Source organism: Triturus cristatus, chromosome 8 (genome assembly GCF_964204655.1).
Source record: "Triturus cristatus chromosome 8, aTriCri1.1, whole genome shotgun sequence".
Lineage (NCBI taxonomy): Eukaryota > Metazoa > Chordata > Amphibia > Caudata > Salamandridae > Triturus > Triturus cristatus.
This window is the reverse complement of record NC_140591.1, coordinates 1,623,588,914-1,623,602,265: the sequence shown is the minus strand read 5'-3', so window position 1 is coordinate 1,623,602,265 and position 13,352 is coordinate 1,623,588,914. Positions and strand designations below refer to the sequence as shown.

The window sequence follows — 13,352 nt, the reverse complement described above, 5'->3', positions numbered from 1 at the left end:
TTAGGAGCAGAGATCAACACCATACAGAGAACGGTAGTTCCATGTGCAAAGAGGACTCTGGCTATATGCAAGGAGACGCGTCTTTACCGCAAGGGGCAAGCTCTGACAGTGAGGACTGTGAGCAAACTGATGGGGATGATGGCATCATGCATACATTTGGTACCAAATATTCGCCTACAGATGAGACCATTCCAAGAATGGATCCAGCAGCAATGGTCACAAGCAACAGGGAGTTGGGAGGACCTAGTGGTTGTAACACAGACAGTACAGCAAGAAATAGCATGGTGGAACCAGAAGAACTTAGCACAGGGGAGACCATTCACACAACCAACTCCAACAGTAACCATTACAACAGACGCCTCCCAGAAGGGGTGGGGAGCGCACACAAACAACCTCAAAGTAAGGGGGTTGTGGGGACTTCAAGATGCAATAAAGCACATCAACTACCGAGAACTCAAGACAGTGTTCCTAGCCTTAAAGGCCTTACAGAAACTGCTGTACGGGAACAGAGTACTGATACAAACAGACAACACAACTACCATGTTCTACATCAACAAGCAAGGAGGGACACATTCAGTGCCACTCTCCCGGCTAGCGCAGGAAATATGGAGATGGGCAATCCCCAGAAAAATAGACCTGTTAGCAATAAATACATCTACCAGGGAAGGACAATGTAAAAGCAGACTGGCTCAGCAGACAAACATTGTTGGCAGGGTATGCTCAGACGTGAGTCCCTTGCTCACTTTGCCACTGGATTCAAGCAAGCCTGGCTGAAGACGGCTGAAATGTCAGAAACCGGTCCTAGGAAGCTTGTTTCCGGTCCAGGGAAGGCATGGCTTGGCAGTTCGGGCTGGACTGATCCCATGAGGCACAGGGTCAGACTGATTTGCATATGGCCATGTCTGAACTGGGGTGGCAGAGTGGGCTAAAGAACAGTGATGGATCAAACCCAGATCTGTTGACTGGGTGTGAGTGTTTGATTGGTTCTGATGCTCTGTCCATCACCACCCCCTTTTGTACAGCAGACAGACATCAGCATCCCACGAATAGGAGATCAACCAACAGGAAATCCAGAAGGTATTCCACAAATGGGGGACTCCACAAATAGACCTCTTTGCAACACTCCAAAATGCAAAATGCCAAAACTTCGCATCCAGAGTACCGTGCAAACAGTCCCTGGGGAATGCGCTATGGTTAAGCTGGTCAGGGACATTTGCCTACGCTTTTCCACCAATACCGCTACTACACAGAGTGCTGAACAAGTGCAGGTTCAGCAGCATGACGCGCATCCTGATAGCACCCCAGTGGGCCAGACAAACATGGTTCTCACAAATCACGGAGATGTCACAAACTCACGCACACAGGTTCCCCCCCAAGAAAGACCTGCTAACAATGCAAACGGAAGAGTACTACACCCCAAACCAGAAAGCCTCAGCCTAGCTGCATGGCCTCTAGAGTTCGCACACCTCAAATTACCAGCAAGCACGATGGCGGTACTCCGAGAGGCAAGAAGACCAACCACAAGAAAGTGCTATGTGGCAAAGTGGAAAAGATTCACCAAATGGTGCATTAGGGAGATTCTGCAAACAAAAATTACTAAGGAATCAACAGTACTGAGATACTTGACGTATCTACTGCAGAATAAACTAGGCTACACATCCCTAAGGGTCCACTTAGCGGCAATTGTGGCTTACACAAGAGGAGAAACAGTGAAAGTTTCTTCACCTCACAGGTGGTAAAAAGATTCCTAGAAGGAGCAAAAAGGATCGCACCTCCAGGCAGAATTCCAGCACCAGCATGGAACCTCAATGTAGTGCTAACACAACTGATGAAGGCACCATTTGAGCCTATTCACAAAGCTACACTGCATATGCTCACACTAAAGACAGCCTTCCTAGTGGCTATTACATCACTGCGAAGAGTAAGTGAATTGCAAGCGCTAACACTCCAAGAACCCTACCTGCAAATACACAGTGATAGGATTGTCATGAGAATGGACCCGCATTTCATGCCAAAGGTGGTGTCTAAGTTTCACATCAATCAGACAGTTCAAATACCAAGTTTTTTCCAAAAACCGTCCACGAGCACAGAAAGGGCCTTACACACACTGGACGCCAGGAGGGCAGTAATGCACTATATGGAAAGGACAAAAGAGTGCAGAAAAACAAAGCAATTTTTTGTATCCTTCGCCAGAAGTTTTTTGGGACGACCTGTTCGCAAAAATACCATTGCACGATGGATTGCACAAACCCTACTGCTCTGCCACAAACAGGCAGCTCAGCCATTACAAGGAGCAGTTCATGCTCACTCAACAAGGAAGAAAGGAGCAACAATTGTGTTTCTAGCCAACACACCAATTCAAGACATTTGCCAAGCGGCTACATGGTCTTCAGTGCACACGTTCACAAAACACTACTGTGTGGATATCCAAATGAACAAAGAAGCGCAAGTGGGACAGTAGGTCTTGCAACACATTTTCCGTAACCATTGCTCATCTTCCACCCAACCACCACTATAAGGACAAACCGCTACAAAGTCGATGCACAGCATAGTGAATCCAGAAAGATTCACGCTGCAAAACACATTGTTTTACCTGTCGGTGTAGTTTTGCAGCTTGAAGACTTTCTGGATTCACTAGCGAACCCACCCTCCTCCGCCAGAAAGATGAGACAGGAGGATAAAGGGGGGCAGAAGGTGAAAGACTTTACAAGGATTAAATGAGAAGAACTAGAAAAACAAAAAGAAAAAAAGAAAAAAGAATCCGAAGATGGCGACCAAAGGTGGGAGCTTCCGGAGGAAGCGCGTCGACATCACGAAGGACACCAAATGGTGGTATGTCGACGCCCACCTGGGCCACGAAACAAAAAAAAAAAAAAAGAGAAGAAATACTACAATTCCGGACCCAACCACTAGATGGCGGAATAATGCACAGCATAGTGAATCCAGAAAGTCTTCAAGCTGCAAAACTACACCGACAGGTATGAAACTATACGTTCTCCCAAAGAGGCAGAATGATGCTCATTGTGGACACAGATGCGTTGTCAGAATTTGCTTCTGAATGTTGTGACTCGCAAATAAACAACAAAGACAGATTATTTGGAATATCAAAAGTCATCAGAGCTGCAGTTAACCTGTTTGAAATGTAAGTCATTAAATTCCATTCCTAAAACGTTGGGAGCTATTCCAAATTTTTGGAAATCTGCATACTTCCATGCCTTATATCGTGGGAGTGAATGACTTCATGGACAAAAAACAATTAAGTAAACAGTGTGGTGAGCTACAAGGCTAAGCAGCCAGTGGGACCTGTAGGGATCCCCGGAGTGGGCATTTATAGTGGGTTATAGCAGATATTGAAAATACTTCAGAGACTCCAGTATGGAAGTCCTAATTAAAACACAGCGCAAGGTGTTGAAGCGTTTGATTTCCAGGCTCATCTCTTGGAAGCTTTATGACTTTTATGGATGAGCAAAGGTTCTCAGCTTGAAGCTCTGGTCGCCAGTACCGTTTTGAAAACAGACATGTGGATGATGAACACCCGTTACTGCTGGTCACCATTTCCCTTGAGTGGGTGAAGTCCTAAGTGGACACCAAGTCATATTCTGATGAAACTTGAAAAGTCGTTTTTCTAAAACAGAGTTGTTTGTGTTTACTGTCTAGGTCTGCTATGAGATGCTTCCACCGTATGTACTCATTCGGTGGTCAATAGACTACGGTGAAAGCCTTTACCCTGGCAGTGTGTGCCACAGCGACCGCGTGCCTGCAGCTAATATAGACGCCTGCAGCTCCGGTGGTTCTGGGGCTCCACCAGTTTGATCAAGCATTCGCGACACTGCTCTCCTTCCATCAGATACTAGTGAATCAAAGGATCCTGCTGAAGAACATGTCCGCTTTGCCCACAAAATATCTATCCTGGCGTCTAAATTTAATTTAAAACTGCACTTCTTGGGAAGTGCACTCAATACCAGAACTGCTAGAGTTTTAGCACCAAGATATGAGTGAACATAAGCGCCATGGGAAAAATAAACATGTTGTCACTTAAGTACCTGCACTAAAAAAAAAACATTTTTATCTTTTTTTTATTTGAACATCATTATATGGATTGGATATAACTTGTTTCTTTGTTGACTTGCTTTCATGTTTATCTGCATTACTTTTTCCCAGGTGTTAATAATCAATGGTGGAATCCATAAATGACAGTGAAGGTTGATAAAAATGTCTTTCCTTAATACACCGAGGGGAGTTTGAGTGTTTTTGGGAACCAGGAATGACCCCATTTACTGTTGCAACATGTGATGTGTCTTCATGTAAATTCCCAAGTGGTCCCACTGAGCGCTGTTGAGCCGCGTGTACTGACCAGAGTCTTTCTGTTTTCAGGTCACCGAAGGCTGCCACCTCTCCTGCTTAGACGACAAAGTGGAGGGTCAGGGGTTCTGCGCTTCCCCCTCCTGGGACCCCGTGTCTGGCTGGGGGACCCCAAACTTTCCAGAACTGTTGAGAGCCTTTCTGCCCAAATAGGCTCCAGAACAAGAGAAACTCTTCTACGTGCTTCAGGGCGTCTGCTGGAAATGACTAAGAGTGGAAACCTACCAGCAAAATTCTCAACTTTGGACCACATTGATCATGTGACATCCCTACAAAACCTGCTGCTTGAGATGTCTAAAAAAAAAATCAAAATTAATCGACTTAACTAGGTCCAGCATCTTCACCAGTTACCAAAGACCTCTAACTTCTGATAATCTTTGACTCCACCTTATCTTACCATCCCTTGAATAACACACACAAGCAACGCGTCCAACTTTAATTGGACACTTTCTAACCTGAATACAAGCTGTACATCTGTCTTCAACTGATTGGTGTATTGTAACTTACTTTACTCAGATCTACAAAAGAACATATGAAAGGAATCTAACACGTCTGAAAGCCGAATGCAGAAATAGGCATCAGAAAACCTGAAAAAGCACCCAGCCTTCCAGACAGTTAACGGCGACCGAGTGCAACCGAGATGAACCTTCAACCTTTTCCACTAGTGCCATTAAGACATCTGGGCATCACAATATGTTTCCACAACAGAACTCAACTTCAGAGTTTGGACAATCTACTTATATTGAACCCACAGAAAAACAAATTCCCTATATCTCCAAAACATCAAAGCGAATTTGAGCCAGCATTATAGTCCAGCTTGAAGCTCAAAGGCTTCTCCCCAATCCGGAAATAAATTTAAAGTGGGTCAACACTATGTTGTCTCTTCTCATATAAATGAACTCACTAAATCAGCAATCGTTTTCCTCCACTCTCCAGGGAAAACCAAGACCTCCTTCGCCAAACCACAACTGAAACCTGCGCCTCCCGCCCTGGCGATCTTGCGACTGGACTCTGGAGACGCCTTGCTCTCTGGCGTTCCCCAGCTGCCTTAGCCTCGTTGAAAGCATTCGCTGAGCACAGCAAGGTTGGGTGCTTGAAGAAGAAGTTCGGCCTTAAAACACCCTTTTTAAAAGATCCGCACCTGGTGAAAATTAAAGTAAGCTGCCTGGCGTATAAGACCTTCCACTCGAAAACCAGCCCTATTTAGGAAGTTTGTCGTAGAAAACCTGTGGAAATAGAGGAACAAAGACTTTCTTCATCTTGAGTCACCAAAACTCAACACTAGCCTATCCTTGAAAACCTCTTTCTCCAGTGATGCCCCAAATTTTGAAACTTTTCGCCCAAGCATTTGAGGGCACTGTCCACTTCTCTCGCTTTCAGAAAAGCCTTAAGATTCATGTGTCCCATCAGCACTTTAACTAAACCTCCAGTCCTCTGCTCTAATGGATGCAGTTAGAAAGATGAAAACAATATCTCCGGAGTGCTTTTCTGTGTTCTCTCCTCTGCTTCCCCCATTGCTTAATCTCTTCCTATCCAACAGGTTTGCTTTGTGTGTTTGCTCTTGTTACGTGTACAGCGCACTAATACATTGTGCTGCCGCTTGCACTATATGGCGAGTTTAAATAAATAAATAGGGTAGTGATAGGCTTGCGGTGTAGGCCATGTTAGTATTTGTGAAAAGATGGAGGTTAGATATGAGATAAGGGTAAGAAACTGGACAAGGATAATGTGTGCTGCTGGGATTAGTGACACTAGGCATTGTTCCAAGGGTAGGAATGAATAAATGAGGAGGTTATGTTTTGGGCTTAGAGGTTGTGGGTAAATTATGTACCGGTGATGGGTTTGTGAGGTGGAGTATTGTTGGGGTGCATCACAACAAGAGTGAGATCTTGGAAAGAAAACAAATGTGTCTAAAAGGGACAACATTTCGAAATTTGAGTTGCAAACGAATAGCCATATATATATATATAGACTGCATCAATATTTGAAATTTTGGTTTCACACTTTGGTTTCTGAGATTTTGGTTCTCTCAGTTTTTGATTTTCCAGCTCAACCTAGAATCTCTAAATTAAATTCACACTCCTAAAGACATTTTCTACCCCTCAAAATAAGACCAGAAAAGGAAATCGGCCATAAAACATGTTCTTCACAATATTTGTCCAGTGAATATAAAACATGGAGTCATTAGCTATCTCTGTATAGGAAGACAGCAGGGCTGTTACAAGCTTTGCAGCTGCTAGTTATACAAGTAGGGACTTCCTCACTAATACCTTTATCACCAGGAAGAAAGATTAGCAAAGTGTTGTGACCCTTAATTGACCACTGCACCCCTGGAGGAGGGCATCATTGTGAATCACCCAGAGTCCGATAGTCATCGACATCAGAAAGACAGATCTGGGTGTTTACCTTCTGATCCACATATGAGGCTGCGACCTAGCGAGGAGGGTCCTCTGTGCAGAGTTCACTGCTCTGGAGCTAACCTTCTCCGGAGAAGCAGACCCAGTGCTTTAGGAAGGTGGTATGAGCGCTATAGCTGAGCCTTGTCCTGCCCTGGGGAGTGTGGGCACCTCCACTTCAGCCTCCCATCCTTATTCGCAAACCCAGCAGCAGACCACAGACCAGGCAGCCGCATTTTAGAAAACATTTAAACCTCAGATAACTACCCGCAGTTCCTCTGCACTCAGAAACCTCATAGCACCCCTCAGAGCATCACTCCATACAGACGTCTACTCACAACCTCCCTTCTACAAGCTATATTCCATTAGGAGCCTATAGGCTGGCAGAACTGAAGACCATGAACTCCTGGGTCGAGGGTCATTTCTTTATTTGTGTTCTTTCAACATGAAACTGAGGTGACTTCAGTAAAATGTATCCCAATAGAGGAGCAAGGTCTCTTCCGTATCCTAATAAAGTGGTTGTTAAAGCCCATGGTAGAAGTCTTCTGCCCAGGGCCCAGCTGCCTTGGTGCAAAATCCCATAGAGACTAACTTGGGCGCACCAACTCATAGATAATGTTAAAGCACCTGGAATCCCTACTCTATCTTCTGAACTTTACGTAGAGTGAGTTGGTTTCTAGACCCACAGCAGCAGTGACGTAACCACACCACCTCCCGGACATCGTCAAATCCCCTGGAAGACCTTTTCTACCTTCTGAACTTCAGGCCAGTAACATCGCTTCGTAAATGAGCTGCTGCAATGACTTGAGGACATGGTCTACTGGATGTGGACAAAACCTTTGTAACAACCCAGCCTTGTATATAGGACTATTAGTTTGAAAACAAATGTTAGAAATGTTATCCCTTTTAGACACATTTGTATGGTGCTTCTGCAGACCCGTAGCAGCAGTGACGTAGGCACCACCACCTGGAGATCATCATTCTACCAAGAGATCTGCCCGGCTGAACCAAAGTAGAAAGTTGCCATGACTTCCTGCAGGAAAGAACCCTGGCGCTACTGATTAGGGACTAACGTTGCTGCCTGGAGTCTATTCAACCAGCAAAGGCATCCTTCAGGCGCCGCCTCTCTGTGCAATCTCCAGCACTATCTGTTCCATCTCCTCTTTGGGGATAATAACAGTACGTGTAGAGGCGGTCAAGCAACTTTCTCATGGACATGTCTAGCTGCCCCCCTCATCTGCATGTCTGGCCCTCCCATCAGGGTGGTCTTCTCTTTTGGTGGCCTGGGTTCATCCATTGATGCTGTTTTAATGTACAACCTGCCCATGTGCCTTACACTAGTTTTACGCCTCCAGCGTTCCTCATGTTGGATGTTGGATGCTGGATGTAAAATGATGAAAGGCCCTTTTTTCTGTTAAGACAAAATACACATTTTCCCTTCTCGTTATAGAAAATGAATATACCTTGCCTTGTATGTCTTTGTTGATCATTGTCGAACCTCAGACTGGATAAAATGCACCCAAATGAAAATGAACTAGGAAAATGTGTCTGTTTCTCAAGACCAAGGGTCTACTATTGGGCTCATCCCACTTCCACTTGAATATCTGCTATTCGTGGCCTGCTGTGGTGTCTTCTCAAAAAGGCTGCAACTTGTGATGCTCTCTGGCTGCAGGCCTGTCATTGATAGGTGAATGATGTTGCATAAAAAACATCTAACTCTAATGTGGCCTCTACTACTTTCTTCTCAAAGGAATGACCATGCCTTAGCCACGGCAGCCTGTGGATCGACTATTGCTATGAAATCAACGGAGGTCTGTCTTCCAGGGCAAGAGTCTCCAGTGAGCACAGCATCCTACGTCCGTTTCATCCTCGGTCTGAAGTACAGAGACCATATCTTACCCATGCTTGGGCCATTTCTCTACAATACAGCATGTCTGTTCTGTCTTGTTGGAAATGATCATCTTTTGTGTGGTACCAGCCTAGATTTTTGCCTTGACTGTTTTGCCGGCTGTAGAAGTCTGTGCTCTTTACCTCTGTTAACCAGTGACCAAGTGACCGTGCTCTCCCTTTCAGCATGATCAACCAAGCATACCACTGATTGGCATATTTAACTTACCTATAAGTCCCTAGTATATGGTACCACGGTACAGTATATGGTATCTGGGTCTGTAAGTTAAATGTCACAAGTGGACCGCAGCACATTGAGCCATCCTCTGCAGTGACAGCGTAGACATGACTGCAGGCCTGCTACCAGTAGCCTGGTTGTGCAGGTTTACACTTCACCAAACACACCATGCCTTTCCGGCTGTCCACATGCCTCAGTACACAAACGCAATGGAAGTTGAACATTGTGTCTACATGGCTCCTTCCTCTGGAACTTGCATCCACTTACACTTCTGTGAGATAGACAATAAGGTTTCCGAGAACACGTCTGCTCCAGCAGGCCTTTCGACTGCGCCGCAGTCCCATCCTGTGGTTCAGAGATCTGTAGTGTCAACAGGGGGTCTTCAGAGAAGGTGCTGGTGCCCCTCCTGCCTCTTTCTACTGGTCCATTCTCCCACCAGCTCAAATATTAACATGTTTTACTTTGCACTACCCAAAAAATGGAGTAAAATATAAATCACACCGATGTGAGCTATAAATCATACTGATTAAGGAAGGAATCTTAGCTCTTGAATTGAGTGTCTCAGGAATGCTATGACATTTTTTTAATTGTTTGGTAATTGCTTTGGATTGGAATAGCACTAGATTTTTTTTTAAACTTTGGTTCGGTGGTAATTCTCTCCCCTTTATTTTGCAATTCAAAATGTTGCAAACTTAGAAGCTCTCGCGTGTGATTTTCTCTAATATTTGTGTATAGCTTTTGCTAGTGTCCATAGTGGTGGAACTGGGGGTTATATGAAATTCTTCTGGAGTGTTTTTACATAACCCTCCACCCACAGAACAAAATTACCTTTTTCTCCTTTATCTGCCATTTATTTCTATTTTTGAATCGCTTGAATATTTCTTGTGTGTTTCAAGTGGGATGAAGATTCTAGTGCTAAACCCAGGAGTGTGTGTTTGAATGTCTTCCTCCTGCACTAAGTGTGAATAACAAAATTCTTTTTTGAAACTGAACAATGAGAAAATAAAAATCCTTTTTTAACTGTTTATGACTTTTTGCCTTTTTGCTGAAAATACGACAATGTAAAGAATTCAAAAATATATTTGTATGGAATTTGGTGAGGGTTAAAATCAGATCTTCGCACTGCTTGGGTTGTCTGTATGAGAGCAGTAATGAAAAATGCCAAAACAAGGTGTGCTTTGGCGCACCTGGTCACCACCGATGGGCAGATATACTTCACTGATGAGGCCTAGTAAGGACTAAACCTGTCTCGGGTTGCATGTATTTCCTCTGGAGAGGACCTCGCCTTGGGGTTCGGAATTGACTGTTCCCATGAGGCGTGCGGTCAGCATGATTTGCAAAAGGTGGACATCTGTCTAAATTGGCACACTGGGCAAAAACCGTGGGTTGGAATGCCACCCGGAGTGATTGCCAGTGGTTTAGACTATTTGCAAGCATTCCCTGAAGATTCAGATTTTTAAAGAAACAATAAATCTCAACTTTTCATTTAACCACGAATAAGCATTGACAAATCCAACTAATGTGACACAAACATTTTCAAGATAACTTTAGTCAGGGTGTAATGTGGTTACTTTGGGCGGCCAACTCCAGCAGGGAGCCAGTCAATGAGACCAGCAAGGTCTGAAGAATCCATTACCTTGCAACAAGAGCAGTTTTCAGTACAGTTTAGTGTCAGTAGCCCCTTGCCATTGACATCTATGGAGTGGTCCTGATGCAAGGGATAAAGGATGGTGAAGATGCTGTGCGGTTGACCTGGGGTATTCGTGGGGCACTCCTTGGTCGATGGCTTGGTGGCCTCTGGGGTTGTCATCCCTCGAAGTCCTCTTTAGCCCAGAAAATGTCCAGTCACTGAGCACAATGAAACCAGAGGTTCCCTTTTTCTGGGCAATAACTTTTCTTCTGGGTAACCCAACTACACTTCAATGACTTTCCTGGGCCCAGCAGACTTGGGTGCAACTTTTGAGCATCAGGTCTCGGTCTTCCAGGCTGCGCTGCGATGATCTCCATCTCTGCCTGGGACAACACCTGCTGGCCCTCCACCCTCGGAAACCCACCCACCTCTACAGACCACGCTCGGAACCTCGGCATAATCCTTGACTCCTCCCTCTCCATGAACCGCAAGATCAACACCGTCGCGTCCATCAGCTTCAACTGCCTCCGCATCCTCCGCAAGACCTTCACATGGATCCCACCCGACTGCAGAAAGACCGTCACCCACGCTCTCATAACCAGCAGACTGGACTACGGCAACGCCCTCTATGCCAGAATCAACAAAACTCTTCTACACAAACTCCAAACCATAGGCTCATCCTAGTGACTCCACGCCACAAACATATGACCCAACACCTCCAAAGCCTCCACTGGCTCCCCGTCGACAAGAGAATCACTTTCAGACTCCTCACCCACTCCTACAAATCCCTCAACAACATCAGACCCATATACCTCAACAACCGAATTTGTTTCCACGCACCCAAGAGGAACCTCCGCTCCGCTGACCTCGTCCTGGCAGAGGTCCCCCGCATCCACAGAACCAGAGCCGGCAGGTGAGCGTTCTCCTACATAGCAGCAACATCCTGGAATGAGCTCCCGGTCAACATCCGACACTCCCCAACCATCCACACGTTCAGGAAGGACCACAAGATGTGGCTCTCCGACTGACCCGGAGCTGCTCTTCCCCCCTCCCCCCCCCCTCCCAAGCGCCTTAAGACCCTCGCGGGTGAGTAGCGCGCACTACAAATTACTGATTGATTGATCTGATGATCTGGGATACCAGCCTGTCCAGACAGACTTCCTCAACTTTTGTGGCCATGTGCTGCAAACAGAAAGCTAGCCAACTGACTCTTGGAGTCTCTGTTTCTGACTGGATTCGGGGACGACTTCTCCACTAACAGGACACCACAGGCACAGTTCTTTGCTAGCCCAAGGAGCAACAAGTGCAGTCCAATCTCAGTGCAGCCTCGTTTTTGCTGGTTCCAGGGTCAGCAGTCCTTCTTTAGTCCTCTTCCCATGTCCAAGCAAGATCAGAGTTCTGGGTGCCTCTTTTATGCCCAGAAAGTGCCCTTAGGGAAGGTCGCTGTCACTAGCCAATGGGCTACTTGGTCTCATCCTGCCTCATGACAATTTCCTGGGAAGTGTGGCATCTAGCTATCCCAGAGTGTTCTATTCTGCCCACTTCCTATATTTCTGAACCCTTCTCTTGGTGTGTGAAGCTCAGTAGCCCACCCTAGAGGTGTGACTACCTGGGGGCTACATGTCCATGAAAAAAATCAGTGTTTCCCCTTCCTAAACAAAAGAGTAGCCCCTCTCGAGTGTCTTCACCATTTGCCCTTCAATGAAGGCTTACCCTATAAAGCTTGCCTTTTTTTGCCAAAAACCTGTGTTGCTTCCTTCGAGGAGGAGGTAACACCTCCTCCAGCGGTACTCCTCTATTGTTACCTGTCCTTGTAGCCATTTACATGTCTCCCCAGGTGGGCAGAAGGTTGTCTCTTGGTCAGCCTCAGCAAATGGCCACTGGAAAATTGGGAATCATTAACTTTCTAAAAGTTGCATGAGGTAACAAGTTACAGTAATTTCAATTAGGGCATCGAGTAGGGTTTAATGTAATATGTTTGATACTTTGAAGTGCCACCTTTGGTAGTCCCATTCAGAAGTTGGCACAGGTGAATTGTCAGCGTGCAACTCTGTACTCGCCAATGGGGCTACCAGTCTTTTTCACAGTAAAAAAGACAATTGTGAGTTTTTACTGTTAGAGCACATAAAACACATGTTCTGCTTTTTAATATGCTGCACCCTGCCTTCGAACTCAATAGGCATACCTTAGGGGTGACTTACATATATGAAAAAGGGAGGTTTGTACTTTATATTTGGTTGAAATGGCAAATCGAGTGAGCAGTTTTAAACTGCTCTACCAGTCTGCAGTGGCAGGCTGGATGACACAGATGACTCAGCAAATGCTGCAGTCCAGATACTAGGGACTTACTTCTAAGTTAGCATATGCCAATTGGGTATAGACCAATCAAATATGCCAGTTTAAGGTTCAGGGCACTGGCACTGAGGTCTGGGTAGCAGGGCTCAGTGCACTCTCGGTGTGGAAAACCAGCAGCATCTGTGCAAAACTTTGGGGGTGATCATACAAAAAGAGGCATTTCCTTACAATAGTCAAGTACCTTGTCTGAAAGGGAGAAGGGGTGTAGCGGGACACCCACAAGCAGGCTGTAGTAGTAATACAATGTTCTAAGCACTGGGGAAAGGTGTAATGCTTTAGTGATGCTTAATGGGAGAAAAGGTAGAATTTCCCTTCCAAGATTTCTTGCTTAGGAGAACTTCAAGATGTCAGGCAGGTGGTGATCTGGGGTAGGTGTCCGGATGGGGGGAGCTGAAGAGATGAAGTCGAGACATGTTTTTAGTTCAGAAATACAAACCATAGTCAAATGTGAAATGGCAGTGAGACTGTCTGAGATGGTGGACTG

The 13,352-nt window shown here is 45.5% G+C and overlaps 1 protein-coding gene across 2 annotated transcripts in view; it reads left to right on the top strand.

Annotated features, from left to right (window-relative positions):
* Positions 1–9,908, top strand: part of TPP1 (tripeptidyl peptidase 1) — a 152,532-nt gene extending 142,624 nt beyond the window's left edge. For both annotated transcript variants that reach the window (XM_085623561.1, XM_085623560.1), the window contains one exon: positions 4,375–9,908. In XM_085623561.1, the coding sequence (XP_085479687.1) occupies positions 4,375–4,515 (141 nt within the window). In that variant the 3' untranslated portion in view covers positions 4,516–9,908. The remainder of the gene's footprint in view (positions 1–4,374) is intronic.
* Positions 9,909–13,352: the final 3,444 nt, after the last annotated feature.